Source organism: Dipodomys ordii, unplaced genomic scaffold, assembly GCF_000151885.1.
Source record: "Dipodomys ordii isolate 6190 unplaced genomic scaffold, Dord_2.0 Scaffold175, whole genome shotgun sequence".
Classification (NCBI taxonomy): Eukaryota; Metazoa; Chordata; class Mammalia; order Rodentia; family Heteromyidae; genus Dipodomys; species Dipodomys ordii.
The window spans coordinates 837,334-849,552 of NW_012267391.1; the positions used below are offsets into that span (position 1 = coordinate 837,334).

General features: G+C 43.1%; 1 protein-coding gene across 2 annotated transcripts in view; it reads left to right on the forward strand.

Annotated features, from left to right (window-relative positions):
* The first annotated feature begins 756 nt into the window (after window positions 1-756).
* Window positions 757-12,219, forward strand: part of Usp13 (ubiquitin specific peptidase 13 (isopeptidase T-3)) — a 137,305-nt gene continuing 125,842 nt past the window's right edge. Inside the window, exon 1 of one of the 2 annotated variants that reach the window (XM_013033688.1) lies at window positions 757-996. In XM_013033688.1, the coding sequence (XP_012889142.1) occupies window positions 829-996 (168 nt within the window). In that variant the 5' untranslated portion in view covers window positions 757-828. The remainder of the gene's footprint in view (window positions 997-12,219) is intronic. The other variant, XM_013033689.1, reaches the window with a different exon arrangement.

Here is a 12,219-nt window from a genome sequence, read left to right on the forward strand (position 1 = left end):
CGACCTGGGCACCTTAAATCGGTAGAGAAAAATACAAAGCCTCCCTTGCTTTGAAAAACGAGCATCAGTACTGCTCTGGCAATCCTAAAGTTCTGCATTGTTGCAAATATATCTCGATATATATCGATACAGAAACGGATATGTGCATACACACACGCACACTCATGTATCCTCTACCTTCATTGGACCCCATCCCATTCTTGTCTCATTTATTAAGTTTCGGGTGTTAGAAAGCTAGAGATACAACATAGGTCACCCCAAGTGCCTGGCACAAATACGGATCTGGCCCTACGCCAGGGATGCACGTCGTGTCCTACCCCTCCCTAATCTGGAGCAGTCGTCACTCTAGAAGCTTTCCCCCACCCCCTAAATTCCCAGCCCTGCTCTTTGTGCTGGCCTGCTCGGACTGCCCCTTGCAGCTGGTGATTCGGGATCCGAAACGACGCGGTAATCCCCCGCGGCGGTGGCCGGCGTCAGCGTCCCCTCCCTCTTTCCCGCGCGCCCGGGGCTCCCCCGCCGCCGCCCGGGGACGGGCGTCCGGCCCCCTCCAGCGCCCCCTCCCCGGCGCGTTGCGGCTGGCGCTCCCCCGCGCCCCGCCCGACGCTGCAGCTGGGCCGGCGACTCGCCATTGGATTAAAAATAGCAGCTTCCCCCGCGCTCCCGGCCCTGGTGTCCGCTCCCGCCCCGCGGCCCGCTCTCCGCGCCCGCCCCGGCTGCGCTCCGGTCTCCCGCACAGCCACTCGCCCGCAGGCGCCGCGATCGCCCATAGACCCCGCGCCCGGTCTCCGGCCCCGGCCCTTGCCGGGCTCGGCTTGTGCGCGCGCGGCCATGCAGCGCCGGGGCGCCCTGTTCAGCATGCCGGGCGGCAGCGGCAGCAGGAAGATGGCCGCAGGAGACATCGGCGAGCTGCTGGTGCCCCACATGCCCACGATCCGCGTGCCCAGGTCCGGGGACAGGGTCTACAAGAACGAGTGCGCCTTCTCCTACGACTCTCCTGTAAGTGAGGCGCTCCGGGGAGGGAGGCATTGCCGGCGGCCCGGGGCGAGCGCGAGCCACCGAGCCCCGCGGCACGTGAGGCTGGGGCCGAAGATGCGCTGCGCCGCCCGGGACCTCCTCCCCGCGCGGGAGCGGGCTCCGGGGCGCCGCAGTCCCGCGGGCACTGTGCGAGCGCCCCACGGCCGCGGCGGCCGAAGACTCGGCCCCCCAGCCAGGCAGGCTTCCAGCAGCTTGCCCAGAGCCCCTCCACTGTCTGAACGACAGATGGAATCAGAGAGTTAGTTCCCTGTTCGGAGCTCCACAGTTCACACCGCCCGCGTCCTCTTGGGGTGCGATCGGGCAGGCGGCTAGGTGGCAGAGGCATGGTTCCCCACCCCTGGGTCGCACACAGCGTTACTCTTTCTGGAAAGGTTAGTTTTCCCCAGGAATTCCCACGCCTGGGCAATTGTGCTGTCCACGCAGAGAGTATCTCCCACCACTTCCCATCTCTACCCACTCTTCTTGTCCTTAGAATGTCAGAAGAAATCTCCACTCGGGCAGCAGAAATAGGGGACCACTGGATTGTGCTGGGTTGCCTGAGCCTTTCTCCCTTGTTCTTCCAAGTGAGTCACTTCGGGCTGACGAGCACCAGTGTAAAGGATTGTAAGTTCAGTCCAGAATCGTGACCTCAGAGACCCGAGGGGCAAGTTTTAGAGACATCACTGTGTTCCAGCCCGAGTAGTCAGTTGGTGGAGTTTTCACCTAATTGTATATAAACGTGTACGAAGCATAAAGAGGGTGAATGACCCTTTCAAGAGTCAAAATGGGCTTCAAAGTGACTCAGCTGTCTGGCGTTTATCATGTCATTTTGAGGACCAGGTTATTTTTAGCCTCCCACTTTGGGTCTCATGTGTCACCCCGCATATCTCAATGCACTGGGAGGTGCATGGATTGGAGGGGAGGCGGAGCTCACAACAATAGTCTAACACGTTTTATTTGTGGAAGATAGTTTTGATGTGGGTAAAAGCCCACAACAAAACAACAAAAATAACCCAAACCAGTGGAAAAATTCCAAATTTTCCTTTATTACCTTGTGGGATGAGGTTAGCTGTTTTTTAAAAAAGTATTTTTGGTATACTTTTGGGGCTCCATAATTATCTTTTCTATGACTTCCTTTTCTTCTATACTATTAAAATATCCTTTGGAGATAAAAATCTACAATTTGTTAATTGCCTGTTTTTAAATTTAAAAAAATCTCTGAAGAGTGGAGTGTATTTAATGTTCAGTGTAATAGTTCACACCTGTAATTTTAGTGACTTAGGAGGTTGGGATGTGAGGAACACAGTTGGAAGACATCCTGGACAAAGTTCATGAGACTCTTACTTCCAATTAACTACCCAAAAGTTGGAAGTGGCTCAAGTAGCAGAGCATTAAGGGACAATGCCTGTGCCCTGAGTTCAAGACCTAGCCTTGGTATAAAAAACAAAGAAAGAAAGAAAAAAAGGAAAGAAAGAAAAAGAAGATACTTAGTGTATTGTTCATCACACTACTTAAAGTGTCCTGGTAGCCTGAGATCAGCAGTGCCATTATATCCATTTTATGCCATTTTCAGAGGGTGTGGCCAGGTTATGTTAGGCAGGTTGTGTCTCAGAGTGGAAGGAATGTGGGTCTTAAAAAACTTCACAGACTCAATTCTGGGAAGAAGAGTGTGATCTGTCTTTTGGGATAGCATAATGTGTACTATGGGTAAAACAATTTACCTCATGATTGGTGTGGGTTGCTCTTGAAGTTCTGCCTACAAACTTATTATTGAATACATTTACCGCATTATCTAAGAAGATCTTTCTATGTGCCAAACACTGTTCCAGAAGCACGATGTCCACTGTAAAATGATGAGTTCATTTCTGTGGCTGTAGTTTCTTGGAGGAGGCTGGGATTATTTATAAGGACAGTGAATCAGTGTATCTCAATGGAGGATGACAAAGAAAGCTTTTATAAACATCATTTAAAGCACAGTGCCTGATAATGTTACCTTTTCCCTTTGTGGTACTTTCTTTAACATTATGTTGTGAATTCAACAAACATTTCTAGAGTATCAGAAATTCTGGTTCCAGCTCACACATGCACGGCTGTAAAAAAGAAACAGAGCAAAGTTTATTGATATCATGCATAGCCAAAACAAATTCACAAGCTTGGTGGGGCTGTGGTAGAGAAAGGTAAAAAATGATGAAGTGCAAAAAAAAAGTTCCTGATTTGGACACTTTGAAAAAGTTCATAGATAAAGATAGGTAGAAAATAAATGACACCATCATTTCAGGCAAGTGACATTACATATGCAAACACATGAAGTACAAATACTTCCTTCTTATTTGTTTGTAATGTCTTTGGAAGAAAAAGATTGACTTGGCAAGTAAGAGTTAAGGTCAGAATCCAGAAAGTGGATAAAGGGAGCCATGACTTCTGAAAAAAATGTTAGATTTTGATAATTTCTGCCTTTTTTTTTGTGAGTGTGCAGGAGGTCAAACCCAGGGCATTGAAAATGCCCTAATCCATCACTGGGCTATGCCCACAAAACTTTGTCATGATTTTGTAGTCAGTTATGGAAAGTTACTTTGAAATAATGCCTCTTGGTATGAGTTCTAGTATTGGCCTTGAACTCAGGGCCTTGTATTCATGCTTGGCTTTTTCACTCATGGCTGGTGCTCTATCACTTGAACCTTTTTGCTGGTTAATAAGCCCAAGCTGGACCTCTGTCCTCAGATCTCAGCCTCCTATGTATCTAAGATAACAGGCAGGGACTACCAGTTTAGTGTCATTTAAAGTAGACATGGAAGAAAACTGAAGTCACCAATTTTTTGTTATATACCCATTATGTGCCAGGCACAGTATGAAGAATGGCTGTTTTGCACCTTTATAGGATGTGAGTAACACATGGAACAATATATAACTAATTGCAGTATCCTCCATTATTTTCACGTAGGAAGAGCTTAATTTGAGGAAGAATTTTTCTCCTTTACCTCTTTGGCTTCAGCCTGGCCTGCCTTCCCACTTTGATGTGTAGTTTATCTCTCTGTGACTTGGTTCATCTCCAGCGGTTTCTTATGTCCTTCCTAATAGTGCTGTTTTTCAAGATTCAATTCAAAGAATTCTTCCTTTGTGAGTCATTTCCCTATTGCCTCTTTACCCCATTAAACTCCATTTATATGAAGTTTATAAACATGTCTGTCAGAACCTCAGCAATATGTTTATTTGCCTGTTTCTACCTTAAACTACAGTCTTTCTGGAGAGTGGACATTTATTCCCAGAAGCTTGACCAGTGGCTGGAATAAATATAATAATAGGAATTTCATGAGTATATGAATTACATGGTAACAGGTTCTATAGATGCTGAGCTTACAGACTGTGGGCACATTGGGAAAGGACTCAAATGGAATTGTCATGTAAGATGTGTTGATTTCAACTGTGGGGGACAAATGTGATAGTAATGAAGAAACTAGCAAGGTTAGAATTCTAGTTCTGTTATCTGGCTCTAACTTCTCTGGGTAAAAATAGAACTTGATTCATTTTTGGTTTTTAACAATAAATGAATAATACGTAATGTGTACTGGCTAATTAGTGATCTTACAATACATATTTTCTTTAAAGAAGGAATAGCCAGGTACTGGTTGCTCGTGTCAATAATCGTAGCTACTCAGGAGGTTGAGATCTAGGGTTGAGGTTCCAAGCTAGTCTAAGCAGAAAAGTCCATGAGCTGCCTATCTCTAATTCCAATAAAAAGCTGGAAGCAGAGGAGTAGTTCAAGTGGTAGAGTGCTTTCATTGAATAAAATAACCAAGTGAGAGCATCAGATCCTGTGTCCAAGCTCCAATACTGGCACATGTGTGCATGCACACACACACATGGAAGTAAGAAATTAAGGAATTTTCTTTACAAGTTGTAAGCCCAATAAGTTAGGTGTCAGACTTTATGTAAAGTATTGCATGTGCTCACAGCCTTTATGGACCATCATTGAAATCTGTTCTCCTTGTTGGTGGAATTTCTCTTTTATCCAGGTATATTTTGTCCTAACCCATTTCTGGTGGATCTGGTGAGGCCAGTCTGTGGCTTTTCAATGGGTAGGACTCATTTCCTTTTTTAAGATCACTCTTCCTTATGATAATTTATTGATTATTTATTGATCATTTATCATTTATTTATTTTCTCACTCTTCCCTTTCTTCTGACTTCATCTTTTCCTCTGGATACATGCATTGTGTAGAATCTGTGTCATGCAACAGAACAGTTAGTTATACTCTATCTTCTATGGTTGTCTTTATTTTCTTTCTTTTGCAACTCTAATTCTTATTTTTAAGGCATTTAATAGGTGAGGCATGGCTCTCTCATGTTGATTATATGCCCCCTGGATTGTGAGTTGAGTGCTTGTCTATACCTTATCTTAGCTTGGCCTTTTAGACAAGAATAGGCAGTTTTATTTTGGAAAAGTATCCTAGGGAACAGAAATAGTGACTGAGGGAATAGTGACAAAGAGAAGGAAGGAATGAGTGAGTTACAAAGCTGGTGTTCACTGTGTGTGCCTGGTGCTCAGTCTTTTGGGGCTCTCTCTGGAGTATTGGGATATACCTCAGAATCTTGCACTTGAGATAAGGAAGAGAGGAATGCTTATCCATCCCATCCCAGCTGCCTGGGTGGAAACACCCTCACTCCTCAGGGTTGCATTTGTGCCAGGAATGCTGAGTAGGATTTTCTAGAATTCTAAGACCAGCAGCTGTAGAGAGGTGAGAGATCCTAGGTTATGTGACTTTGTGAGAAGAATGCGTGTGAAGAATGCCCACTTACTTCTTCCCTTCTAGCATAAGGACTATTTTCTAAGAAGGAGCTTTTTTCCCATTCGTTGCAGTTCTGAAGATGGTTTGGTGATGTTGAGACGTCATGGTAGGATCTCTGTCTTTCTGGAACTCTGCCAAACTATAATGGATAGGGCCTGGTAGTCACGACCAGTTTAGATACCCACCAGGAAAGCTTTGATATCTACTTGTGGGAAAACTTTTTATTAAGGATTCAGTAAATTTTCCTTCTACAAATATTTATTGATATGCCTGGTACTGTTTCAATGATAGCAAGCAGGTCCTCAAGTATGCTTCCTGGTCCAGCAGGAAATGGAACTCTAAACTTGCTTCCCACTAAAATCTTGGGTTAAGGATCTGTCAGTTTGTGATTTTTAATAAGCTTTCTAGGTGTTTCTATATCATTCTAAAATTTGAGACTTAATAGGTGCCTTTTCACCTAATAAGAGCCTTACCACTTTATCCATTAGAAGCATAAAGGATTCTAGGTATTCATTTGAGTACACCTATGAGCTCATTTAATCTTTACAACAAACCTCTGTATACACTGTAGTTATCATTTTGCACAAAGAGAACACAAAGGTTGCATAGACAACATACATTACAGCTGGGAATTTTTAAATCCCCCTTTGAAGATATAAATCTAAAATGAATCTAATTAGTTTTATTTGCCAAAAGTTTCTTCCAAAAGAAACTAACTGAAAACTTGTTCTTCAGGATGACCTTTAAACTTTTTGGTAAACATTGGTATAACTTTTTGGTGTATCAGTTACTGGGGCTTGAGCTCAGGGCTTTATTCTCTTGCTTGGCTTTTTTACTCAAGGTTGGAGATCTACCTGGGCTATACCTCCACTGATGGGTTTTTCCCTTGTTAATTGCTGGTAGAGTCTCAGAGATTCTTTTGTTTGGCTTGGCTTCAAACTGTGACCTATAGATCTATAGTCTTCTCAGTAGCTAGGATTATAGGTATGAGCCATCAGCTCCCAGTTATAGAAAATATTTTTAAGGTCTCCTTAAAAAGCTTTTCATGTTTTTTTTTATCTTTAATGTCTACCATATTAGAAATTAAAAAGAAGAAAATTAAACAATTTGAACAATGTTATTCCTTTAATTGGCTGGAATGATGATCTCAGATGTCCTGTAACCTCTGGAAAATGCTACTGTACACTATGAGAGCTAAACAACAAAGAATGTCATGCTATGAGAATGTTTTTGACCTTCCAAATTGATTGGAGAGGGCTGGGAAGAGGCTCAGTGGTAGAGCGCTGCCTTGCATGCCTGAGGCCCTGGGTTCGATTCCTCAGTACCACATAAGCAAAAAGAAAAAAGCCGGAGGTGGCGCTGTGGCTCAAGTGGTAGAGCGCTAGCCTTGAGCTGAAGAGCTGAGGGACAGCGCCCAGGCCCAGAGTTCAGGCCCCACCACTGGACCCCCCCCCCCCCGCCAAAAAAAACACAACAAAAAAAACCAACCAAATTGGTTGGATAGTCTTTGGTTTATCACCTTGTTTTCAGGCCATACCTTAAAAACTAAAGTTAAGCAGAGTGCTACGGGCTCACACCTGTAATCCTAGCTACTCAGGAGGCTGAGATTTGAGGATTGCAGATCAAAGTCAGCACAGACAGGGAAGTCTGTGAAACTCTTATCTCCAGTTAACCCACAGAAAACCAGAAGTGGAGCTATGGCTCACAGTGGTAGAGTTCTACAACCAGAAATGCCCCCTCCCCCAAAACACACACACACTCACACACACACACACACACACACACAAAACAAAACTAAAACAACAAAGTATTAGAGTTTAGCCAAGGGGCTGGGAAGGTAGCTCAGCGGTAGAGTGCATGTCTTGCAAGCATGAGGCCCTGGGTTCAATTCCTCAGCACCACATAAACAGAAAAAGTCGGAAGTGGTGCTGTGGCTCCAGTGGTAGAGCACTAGCCTTGAGCTGAAGAGCTGAGGGACAGCGCCCAGGCCCAGAGTTCAGGCCCCATGACCGGCAAAAAAAAAAAAAAAAAAATGTAGAGTTTAGCCAAGCAAGATGTAACTGTTTAATTGTATGCCTCATCTGAAATGTAGCATTTACGTGTTGATATTGTTATTCTATTAGACACAGACAACCACAGGTGACAAAATTTTCACAACAGGCACATCCTTTTTTGAAGCAAACTGAGAATTTGGCTGACTTATTTTGAAAACGTTGGAATTCCGTTGGCCGTTTCAAGAGTAGGAATTCTTTATTCTGTTGACTTTGAGATTTACAGTAGGGTAATCTTTTTCTTTGTGATAACCTTAAATGTTAATATTTTGATTTTTTTCCTCTTTGGCCTTTGATTAGAGGATTTTTCAATCTTTTGCTTGGAAAGGGAAGACCTATTTGCCTTCACTGAGTAGGAGATAAGAATGGATCTGCTTCTAGATACCTGAGACCAGCTGGATGTGGTTTTCAAGTTCTGTGCCTGCTTTGCTGGGCTTTCTCTCATATTGTAGGGCTAACACTGTACTTTTCAGAATCTTTGATGATGAGGTTCTGAATTTAATTCTGCCAGTAAAAGATTTGGAAGGCCAAAGAGAAAGAATAGCTATAAGGGCTGTTGTTGCTGTGACACTCAGCAGAATCGACATTTTGTACCAGCTTCTTGGTATTCCGCTGGAAGTCAGTCACCATTGTGGGGGGTACCTGAGATTGTTTCTTAGCTTCTTGTAATGAATGTACATCCTCATATCCAGAACACCATTGGTAGATTTCTGACCTTGGCTCTTATGCCTTTCTCTGAGTAGCTTTCTTATGACTTTGTAAGCTGCTAATTTCCTGAATTAAATCTTGTCCTGCTCAAAATATGTAGAATATTGCTTATTTTTTTTGACCAAACCTAGATGAATACACATATATTCTCTCACTCACTATATTCAAGATGGTACCTGTGGTTTTTTGTTTCTGTTTTTGTTTTTTTTTAGTCTGGTCTTGGGCCTTGGTAAAGCTCTTTTGCTCAAGGCTAGCACTCTACCACTCAAGCCACAGCACCACTTCCAGTTTTTTAAAGTGGAGATAAGAATCTCACTGAGTTTCCTGGTTGAGCTGGCTTTGAAACTAGATCTCAGCCTCCGGAATAGCTAGGATTGCAGGTGTGAGCCATCAGTACCACCTGGCACTACCTGTATCTATGTTTCTCTTTCTCTTTCTCTCTCTCTCTCTCTCTCTCTCCCCCCTCCTTCCCCCTCTTTATCTCTCTCTTTATTATCTTTAAGTAGTTGCACAAAGGAGTTGCCATTTAACAAAGCAGTTTACGAATACAATATATCTTGATCAATGTCACTGGGTAAGAATATTGGAAGTACCTGTATTCTTAACTGAGCAGTTCCTTCACAGTCTGAGGATGAATAATATTCCGCCTACTGAACAGACCACGTTTTGTTTATGTGTTTATCCAATGATTTACACTTAGGCTATTTCCACATTTTGGCTTCAGTGAACAGTGCTATAACAAATATGGGTGTATCTACTATTTATCCTCACTGTCCCATCTGTCACAAGTTCTGCTGAGGCTTAGGCCCTCATCATTCTTGCCTGGCTCCTCTCAGAAGCTTCTTAATCAACCACCTTTCTTTCCTTTCCTGCTTGTCACATTGCCCTTGTGGTTATTTTTCTAAAATGTGGTTGATGAGGTCACTTCCCTAACTAGATAGTGATGCTATTCAGATTTCTTTAACGTATCTCATCAAAGCAGTCTACCTTGTTGATAAACTGTCTACCTTCTAGACTGAAGGCCTTTCTTTTTTGCAGTCCATGCCTCCCTCTCACTCTATTGTGTTATTTTCCCTTGTTCTTCCCTTGGCCAGAATGTTTTCTTCTAGCTGAGTGTTGGTGGCTCCCACTAACAATCCTAGCTACTCAGAAGGCTGAGATCTGAGACTCTTACCTCCAATTAACTAGCAAAAAGCTGGATGTGGAGGTGTGGCTCAAGTGGTAGAGGGCCAGCCTTGAGCAGAAAAGCTCAGTGAGGGCCTGAGGCCCTGAGTTTAAGCCCTAATATTGGTACATGCTTGCATACACACATTAAAAAGCAAACTAATTCCTAAAACCAACTTCCTAATTCTCTCCCTGCTAGGAGATACCTAGAATCTCTCTCTCTCAATCCCTCTTTTCCCCCCTCACCTATCTATCTTACTGGAATGAACTCAGGTAGATACTCTACAGCTTATACTATCCCTGTAGTCCATCTTGCTGTTTATTTTTAGGATAGGGTCTCTTTTCATCAGCTAGCCTGGATACCGGATATAATTCTCCTATCTTATTCTTGCAGCTGGGATGACATGCTGCCATGTTCAGGCTTTTTTTTTTTTTTTTTTTTTGGTGCCAGTTCTGGGGTTAGAACTCAGGGCCTGGGCACTGCTCCTGAGTTTTTTTTTTTTTTATTCCAGGCTACTACTTGAGCCACAGCTCCATGCTGGCTTTTGGTGGTTAATTGGAGATAATTGCTTGGGCTGACTTGGAACTGTGATTCTCAGGTCTCAATTTCCTGAATTGCTAAGATTGTATCCATTTTTTTTTTTCTGTTGAAGTAGGGGGTCTCATTAACTATTTTGCAGAGGCTAGTCTGGAACTATGATCCTGCTCATTTTAGCTTTACCCAGTAATCCTTTAAAGCCATCTTAGGTATTTGTCATGAAGACTTTTCCCCAATCTGGGCTAAACCATTACTTTGCTTATTTGCAGAGCACTTTGTATGTCTTTACTGCAGATGGGATACAGATTATTGGAAGTTATGAAATAGCTGAGATGTGAGTGGGGAGTTAAGTGGACAAGAGTAGAGGACTGAGAATGGCATCATTTGTGAACTTGTGCTGCTATGCCCACATCTTTTCTGATTTTCTGCTATTTAAAATCAGGAGCACTGGGCACCGGTGGCTCACGCCTGTAATCCTAGCTACTCAAGAGGCTGAGATCTGAGGATCATGATTCAAAACCAGCCTGGGCAGGAAAGTCTGTGAGACTCTTATCTCCAATATACCAGTAAAAAACCGGAAGTGGCGCTGTGGCTCAAGTGGTAGAGCGCTCGCCTTGAGCTAAAGAGCACAGGGACAGCGCCCAAGCCCAGAGTTCAAGCCCCACAACTGACAAAAAAAAAAATCAGGAGCATGCATTTTGGAGTAAAAGTATGATTAAGAATAACAAATATTTGCCCGTGTAATTGTAACCCCTCTGTACAGTATTTTCACAATAAAAAAAAACAAATATGGGGGGGCAGGGGGAGGATGGGAAAGGATGGGAAGGGGAAACAAAGGAGGAGGCTACAATGCTTGATAAGAAATGTACTCTTGTACATGTAATTGTAACCCCTCTGTACAGTATTTTCACAATAAAAAAGAAATAAAAAAGAATAACAAATAAAAAAACAAATAAAAAAGAATAACAAATATAGTATTTTTATTTTATCAAATTATATGTAGTGATGTTGAAGAGCCAGAGTGTCTTCAATATATGTGCTGGGTGTTTTGTGCAGCATGATTCTGCATGCCCCCAGGAGGCTTTGTAGAGGTGAACCTGTGTCATTCCCCTCAGAGAGATGACAAGAGACCTGGGCTCTACGGAGGAAGGCCAAGACCTGCCCTGCCATATTCAATATTGCTGTGATCTTTGGAGAATAGCCCTTATCTCAATACACAGTGAAGATGTGAACAAGAATGCTTATTTTTAGGGATGGAACAACAGAGCAAAGCAACAATGACAAGAATTTAATGAATCTGAATGAGTGTTGGGGCTAGAGATACTAACTGAAGTGCAAAATAGCATGTGCTCCCTGTGACACAATTAAACATGAAACATCAACAAGTATTACTACTCATGTAGAGGTTACCATGCACCTAGCACTGCGGTAGGTGCTTTAGCAGGCAGAGGGAATGTGAGCATTTGGGAGGGAGCAGAGTCATGGGCAGGAAGAGTGTGAGAGGAATCTCTGTTACAGTAGAGTACTTGTGCTTTCATTTGTTAATCAAATACAGTTTTAGGTGTTTTGGGTCCCAATTTGAACTGGGCATGGTCCCTTAAGCTTTTTTGCTCAAGGCTATTACTCTACCACTTTAGCCATGTCTCTACTTCTGGTTTTCAGGTGATTAATTAGAGATAAGAGTCTCAGCCTTTCTTGCCCTGGCTGGCTTTGAACTTCAATAGTCTGATCTTAGTCTTCTGAGTAGCTCGGATTACAGGTGTGATCTACCAACGCCTGGTACTCTTAGGTATCTTTATGTTCTTCATCTTGTTTAATTGCTATAGGGTTACAGGATATAGTTACTGTTCTTGCCCCTGTTTTATATGTGAGGGTACTGAGTCAGAGAGGTTTGATAATTTGCTCAAGGATTTTTAAAAGAATGTTACATTTACATAGATGGGAATAGTTAAGCACTG